This window comes from Erpetoichthys calabaricus, chromosome 8 (genome assembly GCF_900747795.2).
Source record: "Erpetoichthys calabaricus chromosome 8, fErpCal1.3, whole genome shotgun sequence".
Classification (NCBI taxonomy): domain Eukaryota; kingdom Metazoa; phylum Chordata; class Cladistia; order Polypteriformes; family Polypteridae; genus Erpetoichthys; species Erpetoichthys calabaricus.
Genome location: NC_041401.2, coordinates 65,203,625 through 65,222,520, shown reverse-complemented (window position 1 = coordinate 65,222,520; position 18,896 = coordinate 65,203,625). Strand labels below are relative to the sequence as shown.

The 18,896-nt window shown below is 39.9% G+C and overlaps 1 protein-coding gene across 1 annotated transcript in view; it reads right to left on the bottom strand.

Moving 5' to 3' along the window:
• The window catches only part of smg6 (SMG6 nonsense mediated mRNA decay factor), a 539,535-nt gene that overhangs the window by 319,259 nt on the left and 201,380 nt on the right, over positions 1-18,896 (bottom strand). Inside the window, exon 10 of the mRNA XM_028806651.2 lies at positions 17,780-17,925. Within this exon, the coding sequence (XP_028662484.1) occupies positions 17,780-17,925 (146 nt within the window). The remainder of the gene's footprint in view (positions 1-17,779; positions 17,926-18,896) is intronic.

The following is an 18,896-nucleotide window of genomic DNA, read 5'->3' as shown; positions in this document are numbered from 1 at the left end:
TACTATTCGCGTCATAAAATGATTTCTTCAAAACGTCACATATATTTGTTTTGAGATAATGAATAGAGCTGCAAATTACAGGTGCTTGTTCAGTGTAATAGGAACCATAGCACAGAGAGGCGTGTAAACTGCAACACAAATACACGTGTCGTAAATGTAGGAAAGGCACTCCTTGGGTGAGCTATAGCGCATCTTTATGTGAAAACAGCAGTGTCAGATGGGGAGTGTTTGATGAATGCATATAGCGCTGACGTTACTGCTCTTTACTATGCTTTCCTCTGCATGTCCTGGAGTACAAAAGAAACAGCAAACAAGACTGGCAAGATTGGGGGAAAAAAATACGAGGTCATATGTATCGTGATACATTGCAGAGCTATAGCGCGTCTTTATGTGAAAACAGCAGTGTCAGATGGGGTAGGGAAGGATCCTGAACGCGACTGAGAGAAAAGTGAATAAAACAAAAAAAACACACAAAGCTAACCTTTACAAATATCATAAATTACACCGGCTGTTACAGACTGAAATCAAATGTATCTTTTTATTCTAAAATAGTAAAAATAAGAGCAGTTCACTTCTCAAAAGGGAATCCAGCAGGATCGGACTCATGACCTTTTCATTCCCAGTCAGCAACTGATACTGTTGCGCCACGGGGCCGTCGTAGTAAATGAAAGTCAAAGTCGCACACTAAGGCGGCCTTTTTTTTCTGCAGTTTTATTTTTGAATAAAAGTGCACTTGTTCTGTCATATTTGTACCTTTTGTGAAAGTGTTTCTTTGATATTTGGACTTCAAGCTTCTTACATTATACAGTTTACGCCTACATTTTGTCATTTACTACTAGAATATGAAAACATTTCTGTTTTAAAAATGTGTTTACACAGATTACTGTAGAAAACGGAACCCACATGAAATGCGTGTATTCCAAATAACGATCTATTATTTCCACTCTAAAACTCCACTTCACTCCCAGATAATCAATCAAGGCATGAGCTGGGAGAAGTTTGTACATGTTCTAAGTTGGTGGGGGGATGGAATAGTCGGCTATTTGCAGCTTGTCTTTATCTGCACATTTAAAGGACAAAGGACGCTGGCGGAGAGGTGTGAACGGATTTAAGAAGCGATTTAAGGTGGGACGGATCTACGAGTTTTTTCATAGGCTCTGGTAATTCTAGTGTTAATTAAAGCGTCAATCTCAATTTTTCAAACAGTGGTTAAATCATCTAGCCATCTTAATACATAATTCGCCTGCCATCTCACTCACTCACTCACTCACTCACTTCCGTCCATCCATCCGAAGCCGAATGCGCATGTCCGAAGCCGAACGCGCAGTCGTCTTCTGCGCAGCTGCCCGAAAAACCTTACGAGACCAACATCCAACCCCAACATCGCGGCAGGCGGCGGATTTACGGCCGCAAAAATTCAAAGAGAAAGGCGACTTCGATTAAAGCTCTAGAGGCCTGAAAGGCGATTTCGACTACAGCTCGAGGCCTAATTACGCATTCTGATTCAATTATGCATTCATTCAATACACCTATATCAGGTTTGTGGTGCTTATACTTATTACTATTCCATATTGTACTGGAACATTCATCATTCAATATTATACTGTAGGCCTGGAAAATTCATCAACTAACAGTACAAGCCTGTACAGTAATGAGTAAAGCAGACTACAATCATTACAAAACAACTTCATTACTTATCATTTGACACAAACTCGTGCCCGTTTCATCTTACGTTGTTGAAACGGGCTCTTTGTCTAGTTAGTCATAATAGAAGAATGAGAAACAATGAATAATCTGAGAACCATGCAAGCTTCCTTGCTGTGTATTACTCCATATATTTTCAAACCAGCTATCCATTTCCTTGAGTGTAACACTCAGTGTAACCATTTGCAATTGAAGGTCTTCTCTAAAGTTGGTGAGACTTGTGCCTTTGACTTGGATATTCTAAAAGGTAATGTCTGTATCGGTTCTACTCACTGAGTTTCCACGATTTTTAGTTTTCAGTCTGTCTGAGATCTGTGTATTATCCTGGGGCACTACACTTTTATGCTGAGCAAGTGATTCTAGTCAAGTCTGCCACAGAAACACAACTGAACACAACTGTCAACAGCTGCCACAGCTTGAGGCAAAAATGAAAGAATTCTTTGAGATTTCCCTTAACAAGTCATGGAGAAAGTAACAATTTCACTCACAAAAGGCAATTTCTCCATCTGTTGTGCAATGTGCTTTGCTCTCCCTTTAATGTCAGTGTTTTTGACCGTGTAGCCATGTGCTCCATATGGGGATAAACAGCTGTCCTGTGTGATCCGAGTGCAGAAAAAGAGAAAATTGCAGGTAAAATGTGAGGCAACACTGGGTCTTAACTGCAGAAGGTGTGCCTATAGAACAGCCTAATTCCACACTGATCACTCTCAGCTTAGTTTGCTTTTGAGACTTAAGTGGTATGTTTCCCATATCAACTGTAGTAAGTCAGACTTTTTTCCAATAATTAGCTATTCAGCGTCCATTTTGTAAGCAGAAGACTGTGTACAGTCATTTAAAATACTTTTGAACAATTTTAGCTATACAGTGTTAATTTTGGAAGCAGCTTACAGAGCAACACATTTCTACGGCAAAGGCCCCTGGAAGGGATGGAGGGGCGCAGTAAATATGAGTGCTATAGAACACTGCCTGATACGCTTATTAACACTAGAATTACCAAAGCTTACAAGAAAACTCGTAAATCCAGCCCACCTTAAACCCACTCACACATCTCCATTCGGCGTCTTTTGTCTTGTAAATGTGTCAATAGGCCCAAGCAGCAAGCAGCCTACTATACCATCAACCCCACCGCCGGAGAAACTGCAAAAACCTCTTCCAACTCAAGCCATGTTTATCAGTGAGTCAGGTACCTAGGCTAAAAAATTATATCGTTATTCAGAACACATGCATTTCACATGTGTTCCGTGTCTACAAAGATCTGTGTAAGTGTAGGATGACAGGAAATGTTGAACACATACCTAAAAGACAAACTTTTTCCATGTTTTAGTACTAACGACAAAATGTAGAAATTAAGTGTATAACGTGTGAAGACTGAAGTCCAAATATCAAATAAGCACTTTCATAAAAGATACAAGTATAACAAAACAAATGCACTTTTTCACCCCCAAGACTATAACCAAAGAAAATTAAATCAACTTAGTGTTGCTTATTATCTCAACATCATGGGTAGTACAGCGGTTAGAGCTGCTGACTCTTATTCAAAATGTCCCGGATTCGAGTCTTAACGTGTCCCAAAATAAACATTTTGAGAAGTGAGTGGCTCTTATTGTTACAATTATACAATAAAAGCATAACATTTGATCTGAGTCTTTAACAGACGGTGTAAATGTATGGTACTTGTAAAGGTTAGCTTTTTTTTTTATTCAGTTTTATTCTCTCAGTCTCGTTCACTCTCGCCCCGATCTGACACTGCTGTTTTCAAATAAAGATGAGCTATAACAGAAATGAACTCAGATCAGAGAAAAAGAACAGAAGTCCTCCCCGCAAGAAACGTTCACTCACATATAAGAACAACGCAGCTGCACCAGGCGTAAAGGCGAAACATGGCACCGTTTGGATACAGGACGAGGTCCGGCGTCACCCTGCCAATCACCTGTCCTTCAAAGAAACAGCACGGCTTACAGAGCTCGCCAACGTATCGTGCAAACTCCTGTTTGTGATTATGTTTTGTGATGGTCTTTACATAAAAAGCATTTATATGTTACTTATATAAAAGCCAGATCGAATGTAAGCATTGCGGCGTTTTTCTTATCTCCTACCTATCTAAACTTACATATACCTACATAATAATCAACAAGATAGGAATGCAAATGTAATAACATATACAAAGAAATCATGAAAAAGCACATTTTATTTGAGCACTATTTTCAAACGCAGCACTCCAACTGCACATATAAAAATACAGACATTTCACCACGTAGAGAATTAAAGTGATGCTGTGCAGATGCCACGTGTTTTTGGAAATAAAGTATCTAATTGCTTTCACCGTACAAAGCATTTACTCCGAGTGTTTTGTCTTGGTAGAGTTCTATACTTCTCTACTTTCCCCTTTTGTATTATTAATATGCAGCCTTTGTCAGAATGCCTCAAATCCCATAGACTTGCCTGTTTATAAGATATTGTACTTTATAACTTCTCCCCACCTTCCCTTCTACAGCTATAACCTAAGACAATTAGGTGTAGTAAAAGACAAGCCGGATTCAAGTTACATTTTAAATAATGTATTATTGCTAACTAGCCAACCCGCAGCGTACCATACGCCGCATAATCAGGCCGCTTTTTTAATGATTTTTAAGCACAGGGAGAAAATTAACATTCGAAAAATCGGAAATGCAATAAATCACCAAGAAAAGTAACATTTCATCTGCCCACCCCCAACTCGTCACACCCACCCACCCAGCTTGTGTGAAAAAAATGCGCCCGTTCTTTCATCATTTTGTTGCAGCCTATCAAAGACTTGCTGATCATGTTTTGTAGACTCAATATATATTGGCTTTTCACTCAGCGCGAGGGCGCGCATTCATCTCGGATTATTACATCCTGCTAGACTAATCTGGTACACGGCTGCGTTTGAAAAACCGACTTATCCCGGATGAGTTTTACCAGCATTAATGATTAGGAATCTGGTTGGAACAAAACCCTGCAGCCACAGAGGTTCACCAGGACCGAGTTTGGCAAACACTGCTGAACAGAGACGAAACCGACTCAGGTGAGGAGTGGGGGCGGGCAAAGTAGTTGCAGCTATTGATTATTCAGTGTTGTTTGCCTGGGTGTCTGATCTGCGTTGACTGACATGGCTGTTTTCTGCGTATCCCATGGTTGTCTTCCGGCAGTGTGAATGCCTCGAGAGACAGGGCGTTCTTGTGTGGTGAGTTGTTGCAGTTTGTGACCACGTTGCCGACATTATCCCAATGTTGGCAAACAAAGCCAACAGCAATGTTGCAAAGTTTGAGAGCAACAGTTTCGTCAATGACATTTTTACATGCAGCTAGTCTGCTAGACTAATGTGCTACACGTCTGCGTTTGAAAAACCGACTTATCCCGGATGAGTTTCACCGGCATTAATGATTAGGAATCTGGTTGGAACAAAACCCTGCATCCACAGGGGTTCACTAGGACAGAGTTTGGGAAACACTGCTGAACAGAGACAAAACCGACTCAGGTGAGGAGTTGGGGCGGGCAAAGTGGTTGCAGCTATTGATTATTCAGTGTTGTTTGCCTGGGTGTCTGATCTGCTCAACAGGATCATAAATAAAAGGAAAACAATGTGAAGGCAATGTCACAGGTGATCCTGTGGTATAGCGGGTCCACAGCTCCCCTTCAAAAGCCCATTTTTAAATAAATAATCATCGCACTCACAGTGTAGCGAGGGGCGTGGAAGTGTGGCTGAAACGGTTTCCAGGTAGATTGGTGCTGCGGGCATTTCTCCCCTGTGCAGTGTGTGAGCGAGTGAGGAGAGAGAGAGAAAGCCGGTACGTTAGAGTGAGCGAGAGCAGGCTCGAAGGCAATGTGTTCCTGTGGTATAGCGGGTCTATAACTCCCCTTCAAAAGGCCATTTTTAATCAGGCGACTGACAGTAGTGGAGTCAGGCACAGAGAAGGTCAGCTGCAGAGAGAGAGTCTCGACTGTTGCAGGGCCTGAAGCAGGTGAGACGCTAATGAAAAAGAGGCACAGGGCTTATTGGTTTTTAAAGACTGCTTCCTTCATTGTGTTTTAACTTCAGTTTTAAAGGATTGCGCTGCCTGTGTGTGCCTCCGTCTCTCTCTGGCTTTGCCTCTGTGTGCGTGCGCGGCTCTCTCTCTCGCGCTGCCTGTGTGTGCCTCCGTCTCTCTCTGGCGTTGCCTGTGTGTGTGTGCGCGGCTCTCTCTCTCTCGCGCTGCATATGTGTGCCTCTGTCTCTCTCTGGCGCTGCCTCTGTGTGTGTGTGCGGCTCTGTCTCTCTGGCGCTGCCTGTGTGTGCGCGGCTCTGTCTCTCGCGCTGCCTGTGTGTGCCTCTGTCTCTCTCTGGCGTTGCCTCTGTGTGTGTGCGCGGCTCTCTTTCTCACGCTGCATATGTGTGCCTCTGTCTCTCTCTGGCGCTGCCTCTGTGTGTGTGTGCGGCTCTGTCTCTCTGGCGCTGCCTGTGTGTGCACGGCTCTCTCTCTCGCGCTGCCTGTGTGTGCCTCTGTTTCTCTCTGGCGCTGCCTCTGTGTGAACCAAGGTTCCACTGAGGTTGACTAATGAAAAGTCAACGTGGCTCAGAGCTGCAAGTGGACTGTGGCACAGACAAACAGAAATGACGGCATGTTTTCCGAGGCGTCGCGTCCGAGTTGGTGGGCGTGGCTCTGTGATTTTTTCGTCGTATCCAATGGGCTAAGAGTTGGTGGGCGTGGCTCCTTCCTGCGTGCGCCATTGCCGTCTTACTTGTCGGCGGTTTAGTGAATCCACGCCCCTTCCGGCGTGCTTTCCATGGGTGGCTACTTGTCTCCCGGCTTAGTGAACTATATATATATATATATATATATATATATATATAGATATTCATAAATAATAATAAGCAAAGTACGTTTGAATATTGGCAACCATACAACCTGATAAATGCTGATGTGTAGTTTCAGGTGGCACATAGTTATTTAAAGAAACTGCAAGTCTAACTCTATAGCTAGGTCATCATTTTATGGCTTTCTTCAGGACAGGCCTGTCTCAATATGGCTGCCGAATTGTGCTTCTCGTTGTGGTCTTCATTTCAGTTCATGATCTGTGAGATGTTCCTTCATCATAATGGTATGAGAGATAGGGAGGGGTAAAGCAACAGAATTTAGACATTGTCTAAATCCTTACACCAATAGGGCCTCGGATTCAAACCAATATCAACTAGCCATATTTCAGACCAATGGGGGCACATAATACCTTTCACACCTGCCCCCAAAGCCATTTGTTGAGCTGACTGATTTCCAGTTAGGTAATTTGGGTTCCTGTGGGGGTTGATTGAGGGAGTCCTGATTTTAGGCACTTCCCCCAACATTGTCATAAAATTACAAAGACTCAGTCCTAAAAGTTGGGGTGGGGGGCAATTAGCCAAATATCAAACCACCGCTGTTCTGATCAATGATATAACACTAATATTACGTTGCTTTGTCGAAGTTGCAAATAAAGACATACAAAATATTTATCTACTTGTATACAAAATTTCTATGGTAAAGACACCATTCAAACCTGACACAGCTGTAGCATTTTGCTCAGGAAGAGTGGGCCAAACTACCTGTTGACAGGTGCAGAAGTCTTATTGACTTCTATATTCTAACACAGGGTCACGGGGGTCTGCTGGAGCCAATCCCAGCCAACACAGGGTGAAAGGCAGGAACACGCACACACCAGGGACAATTTAGGATCACCAACGCACCTAACCTGCATGTCTTCGGACTGTGGGAGGAAACAGGAATACCCGGAGGAAACCCACGCAGACGCAGGGAGAAAATGAAACTTCACGCAGGGAGGACCCGGGAAGAGAACCCAAGTCAACTAACTGTGAGGCACTAGCGCTACCATTGCGCCACCGTGCTGCCTACAGGAATCAATTGTTTGCAATTAGCAATGACGGGTGCTAATTACTTTTATCAGTTTCAAGTTATTTCAGAGGTAATTGTAGGTTCTACTTTTTTCATGGAGGAATACCAATACATTTGTCCACATGTGTGCGTGTGTGTGTATTTATGGCCATCAACAAAAACAATCACTGCGGAATAAACTTAAATTTTGTGGTAGCTGAGTAAAAGGTAAGTTGAAATCCAGGTACAAGAACACAAACTTTTATGGCTGATAGATGGGTGGTCTAATGCTATGACTGGGATGACACTGTATGACCAGAAGAGAGTTCTAGTTATACCAAATTTTAGTTGCCTGTCAAGGTGCCAGGGAAACCATTTTTTAATACTTTACAATACCCCATAGCATATGCATTTATTGAATTTTACTCGTGCTAAGAAGAAAAACAAACTTTCTTAATCTAAGGTACCTAGTGCTATAAACCATCCTAGACAAATGCACTCGCACAATACCTAACAATGACTGCTCTAAGGCTCTGTATCTGGTTGTGTTTAAGATCAGTAATTACTTAATTAGCAATTATAAACAACAGGAAAAGGGTTGTTAAGCAGCTTCTTTCACTGTCCTTTATAAAACAACTTTTATTAGTCGTGTGACTATATTTAGACTCACCTCTGAGATTTGCTATCCCTGAAACCTTACCCGGTGTGATAGACTATATGTCATTAGAAAGCAAATGTTGCTTTGGGTTGCCAAAGAAAATATTTATTGGTCCATTAACAAGAATAATATTTAGGTATTTATAGCACCTTAAACTGCCAAGGAAATTTGCATATGCTTCCAATTTACTAACTACTGCACAGTAACTTAAAAATAATTCCCTTAAAAAGCATATTTAGTTGGTTATTAAAACACATAAAGGATCAAGTACCAAGGAAGGATTAAATATTTCAAGCCAAGGAGGTTCCCATTGTAATCAGTGAATTGGAAGATGACACATATCTGAAATAAAGTGGTAGAACTATGAATGGCACAGTGCAGTAGATCCAAAAGTTGGTTCTGGGGACCCACTGTGGATGGAAGTTTTTGCTCAAACCAAACTCAAAATCAATGATAATTTATCTAATTTAATTAGCTGGTGTTTTTTCTCTTTTCTAATTCTACATTCAGAAAAAACATTTTCATTTACAATATATACAGTGGGGCAAAAAAGTATTTAGTCAGCCACCAATGCAAGTTCTCCCACTTAAAAAGATGAGAGAGGCCTGTAATTTTCATCATAGGTATACCTCAACTATGAGAGACAAAATGAGAAAAAAAAATCCAGAAAATCACATTGTCTGATTTTTGAAGAATTTATTTGCAAATTATGGTGGAAAAAAAGTATTTGGTCAATAACAAAAGTTCATCTCAATACTTTGTTATATACCCTTTGTTGGCAATGACAGAGGTCAAATGTTTTCTGTAAGTATTCACAAGGTTTTCACACATTGTTGCTGGTATTTTGGCCCATTCCTCCATGCAGATCTCCTCTAGAGCAGTGATGTTTTGGGGCTGTCAATAGGCAACACGGACTTTCAACTCCCTCCAAAGATTTTCTATGGGGTTGAGATCTGGAAAATGGCTAGGCCACTCCAGGACCTTGAAATGCTTCTTACGAAGCCACTCATTCGTTACCCGGGCGGTGTGTTTGAGATCATTGTCATGCTGAAAGACCCAGCCACGTTTCATCTTCAATGCCCTTGCTGATGGAAGGAGGTTTTCACTCAAAATCTGACGATACATGGCCCCATTCATTCTTTCCTTTACACGGATCAGTCGTCCTGGTCCCTTTGCAGAAAAACAGCCCCAAAGCATGATGTTTCCACCCCCATGCTTTACAGTAGGTATGGTGTTCTTTGGATGCAACTCAGCATTCTTTCTCCTCCAAACACGACGAGTAGAGTTTTTACCAAAAAAGTTCTATTTTGGTTTCATCTGACCATATGACATTCTCCCAATCCTCTTCTGGATCATTCAAATGCTCTCTAGCAAACTTCAGACGGGCCTGCACATGTACTGGCTTAAGCAGGGGGACACGTCTGGCACTGCAGGATTTGAGTCCCTGGCGGCGTAGTGCGTTACTGATGGTAGCCTTTGTTACTTTGGTCCCAGCTCTCTGCAGGTCATTCACTAGGTCCCCCCGTGTGGTTCTGGGATTTTTGCTCACCGTTCTTGTAATCATTTTGACCCCACGGGGTGAGATCTTGCGTGGAGCCCCAGATCGAGAGAGATTATCAGTGGTCTTGTATGTCTTCCATTTTCTAATAATTGCTCCCTCAGTTGATTTCTTCACACCAAGCTGCTTACCTATTGCAGATTCAGTCTTCCCAGCCTGGTGCAGGTCTACAATTTTGTTTCTGGTGTCCTTTGACAGCTCTTTGGTCTTGGCCATAGTGGAGTTTGGAGTGTGACTGTTTGAAGTTGTGGACAGGTGTCTTTTATATTGATAACGAGTTCAAACAGGTGCCATTAATACAGGTAACGAGTGGAGGACAGAGGAGCCTCTTACAGAAGAAGTTACAGGTCTGTGAGAGCCAGAAATCTTGCTTGTTTATAGGTGACCAAATACTTATATTCCACCATAATTTGCAAATAAATTCTTTAAAATCAGACAATGTGATTTTCTGGATTTTTTTTTTCTCATTTTGTCTCTCATAGTTGAGGTATACCTATGACGAAAATTACAGGCCTCTCTCATCTTTTTAAGTGGGAGAACTTGCACAGTTGGTGGCTGACTAAATACTTTTTTGCACCACTGTATTTCTTTTTGCTACAGCTTTATATGCTTAACTCCTTTTATTCCATTTTTGTTTTTTCCTGCTATTTTGTCCATTTTCTGTGTAATTTTCTTCCTTCACTATATCCTAATAATAACAAAAACCAGCAGAGCAGAAACCTGGGCAAACAACACTGAATGATGAAAGGCTACAAATACTTCACCATCAGAGCCACTAATTAGTATATGGATTAAATAACCAGAACACCCGGACTGAAAATCACAATGAACATATTGTGCTTAGTATATTTTAAGAAACAATTAACAAACTTTATTTTGTAATTTCTATATTGACCCCAAAACACAAAAACTGGGAAATGAGAGTTCACTTAATTAGGCTAGGAGTCTGATTAAAAACAGAAGCTGGTTAGAACAACAACCTCTAGCCACAGTAGATCCCCAGGACAGAGTTTAGGAAGCTCTGGAATAGTCTGTTTTTTTATTCTTTTCTTTTTTGGAAAGCTTTAAAAATCATTATAACTGAGAAATAACAGCTTCATTAAGGTTTAAGCCAGAAGTTAGTTTTAAAGCACTTACTGTACCGTGAATCCTGTCTCAGGAGTAGCAGGAAGCGTGCCATATCTGTTTGAAACTGTCATAACCACAGATGACATGTCATAGAACAAAGACCTGAAAATGTGGTTATCATTCATTGCAACATTTTATGGCTTTATTTGGTTCTTCATTCTCATTGTACTCATCACTAAGTTCAAACTACTGCTTTATTAAGAAATGCATTTTTTTTCTCATCTTGTGATCTTAACTGTAAAGAAAAGACAGACGGTACCAATAATTACGGTACAAAGAAATTCAAACATAATTTTTCAAAACTGGAGTACAAGTGGCCACTAGGGTATGAGAAAGACTGGCAGTGTAGAAGTGCATCCTGGATTTAAAGTAAACTTATACAAAGTGATGCGTCTTTCATTTATAATATTTTGCAAGAAAAAAAAAAAACAAAAGTTCAACCACAGGTCAGCCAAGAGGCCCACAATGAGATTACCCACATTTAAACAAGTTCACTGACTTACATTAAGCATACAAACTGTCAGGATCTTCAAAATATGTCAGTGATGCACCTGAGAGGCTACATCAGAGATGTCAAACTCAGATACTGGAGGGCTGTAGTGGCTGCAAGGTTTTATTCCAGCCACTTTGTTAAACTAGTAACCAAACTGTAAGAGAGATGTTACAGTGACCACTGGAAAATACACTAATTTGCAGGGTGTAGCCAACAGAAAGCGGAGTACAAGAGTCATGGTAGGATGACTGAAGACGAGAGACCGATGAATTCCATTATTATGTATTTTATTCAAAGCAACAAACAATTTATAACAATAAACAAGTAAGCATGCTATAGGAAAACCAAGATAGAGGAATATAAAATCTCTCAGGAACAGGAAACCACTTCTGAGAGAGAGCATAACTTTACTAAATTTTCTTACATAGCTGCCCCTAAATTTGTACAACAAAGCTGAAAACAAGAAGAAAGTTTAAATTATGCTTTACAATCTTTGGTTTCATCAGTTAGGTCAGGAAGCCACTGCAGTCCTGAAGTGGAGGTTTATAACAATGGTCATTCACCTGAAAATAGGCTGTGCAAACTTTCTCATCACCCCCTTGTGAGGTTTCAGTGACTTTCCCTATTGGCCATTATGATCTTCAAAACTGAGGATCAACTATTATGACAACCTGCAAAACCATTGATTATCACTGTCTTCGTGCCACTTTTGGTGAAACTGAAGATCTGCAAGGTGAAATTTCCAGAAATGGTAAGACAAAATCTGCCTATGACACCAATGTCTTCGACCCAATAGGTCTTCGTTTGGGTAAACAACTCGTGGAAACAAGGCATCATATTGTCCCTTCAGCAGTGCATTAAGTGTGACTGGGTCGGGGTCAGCAACATCTGAGGATACATACCCCAAATGTTTTGAACTGAGTATCCCTTCTATTTCAATTTAAACAGTATGTAGCATTGGTTCAGTTATAGTTTGTTAACCAAACACTACCTTTAAGGCATTTTTCATTGACTTTATTTCTCCCTCCACTAAAGTAAAGAGCACTTTGCAAGTTGGTTTCTAAGAGATGGTTCCCTGGTAGCAAACCCTTTCCTCAATTCTACTGTTCCACCACGGAAACTGGTGTCTCTGTCTGAAAGACTGTCAAATGGCTTACCTCCGGGGGCCACAAACCTTCTAAAGGCCATCAAGAATGCATCAGTATCCATGCTCTCTATTACATCCATGTGGACACATTGAGTTGTCAATCACTTAAAGATAATTCCCCAAGGTGTTTCTGATCGGCGCTAAATCTTGATAGTAAATAGCCTGAAACAATCAGCTTCTGTATAACAAAATGGAGGTTTGTAAAGGAGTAGGCATGCAGGAGATAGATCTGCCGTTTTTGCAATTTGTGGATTTGCTTGCCACTTATGAAACTGCTCACAGTGACTTTGGTGTTTAAAAAGCACCTCTGAAAATCCAGTATTTGCATCCAATTTCTGCAAATACTCATTCTGGGTGTGGATGAAACAGACCGTTGTCAAAGTCTTATCGGGAGTCTGGCAGTTTGATGAGCTGGATCAAGGACAACAGGGTATAATGTCTCTGGCTCTAGACCTTCAGCATGATGAAGCCTACCTCCAACTCTAATTAGGCTTGAGTCCTTATTATATTCAGGCCATAGGGCTTTCACATTATACCGGGTTTGTCAGATTTTAGTCAGTTAAGTACAGTCATGGAATCACTCCATAGGCACACTTGTCTAATATATAAAGTAACTTTAAATAGCAGGTGGGAAAGCTAAGCACCAGTGAGTGCTGCACAAAGCTCTAGTCTTGGTATGGAAACGTGGCATTTCGGGGCAACACGTGAATGTGCCATTATGAATCTAACATGAACATGGCCTAGATTATCCACAGTGCAAAGTATGCCACTGATCCATAATTGTGCTCAGATGCATCACAAAAATATGAAGTTCCCCTCATAACTTCTGACACATTAGTACAATTAGGTGTTTTGCATCTTGGCAACATTATACACTCCAAATCATTCAGTTCTCTCTCCATGTACTCCATTTGTTACACAAGGCAACAGATTTAATAATGGCATCCCATGCCAAGTTAGCTTTCCACAGGTCTTGAATGAGTACTTTTGCTCTTGCAGTGTATAGAACAAAGAATCTAAGAGGGTCGAATTCACTAGCAAGGACTTTATAAATATGTCTCATAGTTGACAAGGTAGACCCAATAGCATGGCCTTTTTATTTGGAGAACTATGAACAAAGACAAATCACTAGAGGTTTATGAATGTTTGTAAACTAAATAGTCTGTAGTTGGAGATCCGCCGTAATCCAAGTGTGGATTCCTGGAGGTTTACTTTCTCTTGATAAAGCCATGATTCACTGTTCTCTGATATAGCCAATGAAAGCAGGTTCTCAGTCACTTCTGGACAATTACTAGCCCACTGTCTTATTTCAAATCCACCCTCAGCAAGCAGTTTTCTTAATCTAAAAATCAATTGCTTGGCTGTAGACTTGGAAGCGCAAGCTCTGTAAGCTGTTGTCTATATAGAATGCACTGCTAACGGGGTCAAACACATTTTCATTGCCTTTTTTATTGTCCTGTGCATGTTTCTGCAATGTAAATGTGGCACAACAGGTAGTACACGTGGTGCTGAATGGTAACACCCACCCACATAAACCTCTAGTGGTTTGTCATTGTTCATAGCTCTCCAAATAAATTTGAGCAGGGCTCAGTCCTCAGACAAAAGACTAACTTGATGGAACATTTCTTTAATGTCCCCCACACATAACTATTGAACACTCACAAAACCAGGTACACACTCCCAAAAAAGATGGGCCAAGAGGTGGTCCTGGCAATATATTATTATTTAGCACAAATCCTTTTTGTTGAAATGAAAACAAGTAAAGACAAATCTATATTTGTTATTATGGTGCACAATATGGTGAGACAAATACCAGGACTCTTCAATTGTCTTCAATTTCTGCTCGAGTTAGAACTCTTACATACCCAGAATCTACCAGCTGCTGGACTTGCTGGTTATAAACTTTAGCTAGTTCTGGGTTCCTAGAAAGATGACATGCCATGCACTGTAGGCCGGGCAATACTGCATCCTTTTGAGGCTTTCAAATGGCTGCATAGCAGTGGACTCTTGATACCCACTTTCATTGTTTTTGCTTGCAACAATGCTATAGCTTGTATGTCCAACTTCAATCGAGAAGCAAGTATTTCATTCATGTAGGAAAGTGTGTCCATCTGCTATAGACACTCTGCATTTCTCATAAGCTCAGATACCGGTGCACCAACGGATGTCAGCATGCATGACTGGTTATTTGCTTGAAGCTTCTGCAGGCCTCTACGACATTTTGAAGTTCAGCCTAAAGCAGTATGCATGGCTAAAGGTGTGCCCCCATGGCCCCTGTATAACTGGCTGGACTGGCACAATCAGATGCGGAAAGTCTGAACCAATAAGAAACAACCAATAAGGTCCTACTTACAGCTCTAAGGGTCAGTGTCTCTGCATAAAGGCAAGATAATTGTTCTCTCTGAACCATCGTCTAGTATAGCATAGGCCTCAATGCAACACCAAGACATCATGTAGTCTGGTTTGCTGATCAAAATATATCATTTCTGGCTCAAAAACTGTCATTAGGACACTCTGCTTCGAGTCAGTAACTGTCCCATGCAGTATGGTCAGGTGAAACGTTTGTGGAATTATTTGAACATGCATCACACCATTGCCAGAACTGTTCAATGAAGCAAACTAAAAGAGGCAGAACTTTTGTAATTTTTGGACAAACGCAGCTACACTTTCCACTCTCAAAGTAAGGCAGAGTTGGCTTTGGAATGCCATGTTATGTGGCAATTAATAAATACATCATATGTGCTGCAGGAAAATACACTGATGCTGTGGGCACTGGATGAAGAAACAATGAAGGCGAGTGTTTTGCTGCAAATCTGGCTAATGAAAATAAGGTATCTTACTGTCTGAAGCAAATCTATTTAATTGAACATATGGAAAGTAAGCAGCCCTATAACAAGGTGCATTTGGGTTCAGAACAGATGTTGTTCCAGTTAGGTGCTGCTACACCTTGTCACCTAATGACATAGCATTTCAAATCCTCTCAGCCCATTGGAGCGTTTTCTGAATAAACTCAGTTGAAGAGGCAGTGGGAATCCATAATGTGCCATCACCTTGCAGTTTTATGCCCTCATTCTTAGATGGATTATCAGGAGGTCTCATGTCTGGATTGGTAATTATTTCATCTGTAAGGTCTGGTGGATAACATACTGCTACTTGAGAGTCCTCATTTACTCCTGCAGAAAAGTCAGCAGACTGACAAATACATAAAGATAAATGTTCTTCATCCTCAATTTGTTTCAGAAGACCCGATACCTTACAAGATTCCTGCAAGTCCTTTTCAGCTCATCTAAGATGCCACTGTCTAGAAAGCCTTTTCAAAATGCTCAAACTTTGCCGAAGCATGTCGTGTGCTTGGTTATCAAGCTGGCCGCTTAACTCGTTGGCTCTATCGCCCTCATTTATCTGCCACTTAATCTCCTCCAGTTAAGCACATTTCTTTTCCTTCTGTTAGTATTGCTGATTGTGAAGTCTTGAAGGGAAAAAACATAGACTCGGCTTAAAGCTGTACGTACACTGGATCTGATGCTGCTGCTATCCGACTTAACTGATTGGTTACTTTTACATAAAGGTGCACTAATGGCACTATTTGGCTTGCTACTTGTGCACTTTGCTTGGAGCTTGAGATGGAGGACGTGTTACCTCCAGAAGGACAGCATCCCAAATTATTGTCTGAAAGTTGAGCTGGAATTCTCATCTCTTGGCAGCCTTGGCTACGTACTGTGAGCTTACCGCACACGCCAACTGAGCCGGTTGTCGTGGTGCCCATAGATGACTTGTCTACAGTGTGTGAACTGTAGACGTGAAACGGTTTGGCTGGATGAGAGTATGTCAGCTCAGGTGTTTTCTTCTGCATCAATGCTCAGTTCACTAAAGATGAGGTTAAGCTCCTCCATACACACAGCCTTGTCCATTTTGCACTCAGTCTTTTTTTGAACTCAGTTGTTTTGCTGGTTTAGGTTTAATATGGGGCTTTTACTTATTTTTTTGTTTATGCTTTCAGAGAAAGAACTGTTGAGTAAACACAAATTATTTTCCTGAACTTAAATCTACAGAATTTATAATTTTGTATGTGATGTTGGATGTATAGGCATAAATAATAGTTCATGCAGTTAAACTAAACTGAGTTCTTGTGTTTTGATAATAACTGGCTTAGCCATAAAGGGAAAAAGTGGACAGCAATTTAGCAAGTTGCTAAAGTTTTATTAAATATGGTTTAGTAAGGTGGGGTGCAATTCATGATAAAGTTAAGTAAATTATTGAGTTAATTCGTTAAAATATTAGTTTATCTTTTTTGTCACAGAGTATGGGAAGATTATTAACAATTAGATTATCAACACTTGTTTTCTCATTAAAAGAGTGCGGAGAACAGAAATATAACAAGAAGATCATATTTGAAAAAGAAAAAAAAAAGAACTCGGGTCAACTCCCTCAGTAAGAGCTGAGGGGTGCTACATAAGCAATGCAAAAATGACAAAATTAGTTATCTCATTTGTAAAAAAGTTTAAATTTTTTTCAAATGTAAGGAAAGGAAGAGAGCCCTTAACCCCAGTTTACCCCTCTTCAAGAGACACATCATCTCCCCACATTATGGAGAGTAGTATCAATAATTATTAGTATCAATAAGCACTACTGGTATCAATATTGGTATTGATACAAGCCTAATGATACCCATTCCTAGTGACTGATGTTTCAAACATGTGTCAGTGAGTGTATATTTATGACGCTGTGTGCCTTGATACATGGGCTTCTGCATAACATTTATTCATAACAGAACTGCCTAACTACTCTGAAGCAAATTAAATGAATTTGAAAACAGACAGATAGGTACAAAGCCTGGGTTGGGGGGTACCAGTTTTAGAAAACAGGTACATCTTGCACCCTGTCACCTTTTTATATTCAATCACATTCAATTACTAGACACAAACCTCCAGGAGATAAACATACCAAACCAATTTAATATTTATAAACCTGTTATTAATATATAGAGGAAAAAAGAAAACACAAATTGTACATTTCATTGCTTCAAGGAAAATAAATTATGTCAAAATCAGAATAAATAATCTCCAAACCCAATTCAAATGTAATTTGTCAGGTTGGTGATCTTTTATGAAAGAACTGTAACACATACCAATTTCAACAGAAATAACAGGGTGGTCTTACAAATGGCTATTTCACATTACCTATAGCAGTCTTTTATTGCCTTTGTCTGTCTTACCCCACATCTTACCTCGATTTTGAGAGTTGTGCACAGCAAACATATTGATTGTGGTCAACTGCAGCATGCGTGTGCTACCAATTGGGCAAGGGCTTTGTCTCAGTAAGGCATAGAACTCTTGTAAGACTTGGGATGCCACTGTTGGAAATGACTCCATTCTGTCACAAAAAAACACAATACAAACATTTCAATTTTATTTTGTGAACACTCCTAAATGTTTATCAACTAATGTGCAAAGTATGTTTTTATTAATCTTATGAAAAATTCAAATGTCATGATAATTACGACAGATGGATTGCATAAAATAATGGACTCTGGAGTGAGCTGCTACATAAAATGAATTATGCTTCTACAAACTTGAAATGTCCTTTAGTGTCAAAATTAAATGATAGCAATGACAGAAATTGAAAAAACATATTTTCTTTAACTTTTAACACTTTCCTCATCAAGAGTTACAAGACTGTTCAAGCACACAGCTTACTGACTAACATCTAATCTATTATACAATTTAATATTTTGGCAGGAAAACTCTAAGATGAAAAAAAAAGTTGCTTTGTTTTCCCATTATTTTACATAACATTGCTTTTTTTTTTAAATACCACAATGTTGTATTTTTGTTTACATAGTGGTATACTAATAAAGGTCAATATATTGTATAGAAATAAAGGCTAGATTTGTTGGAAATTATATAAATTTATATTTTTGCCCATGGATAATACAAAAGAACATATTAAAAAAAATCACCTTTAAGGAATTTTGTCTTAATATCAATTATCACATTCTCTTTTAGTGTCTCACAAACTATTAAAGTATTAAAATAATATTTTTTAATACCAAAATGCAAAACGGTGATTATTTGGGAAAAATGGGCAAGGTAATGGCAGCATTGTACTTTTTTAAGGTCTACTACATGCATAAGAAGAAGGATCATATTAGTGCCCTCCTGAATGACTTGGCAGTTTACATGCTGAAAACAATTATTTTCCCAAGCTGGAACAGTGATTACACAAGCCTATTTTTGTTAGATATCATCTCTCTATATATTAAATTCTATGTCTGTCTGTCTGTATATCTGTCCACTTTTCAAGAGAGAACTACTTAACGGATTTAGATCAGGTTTTTTTCCTAT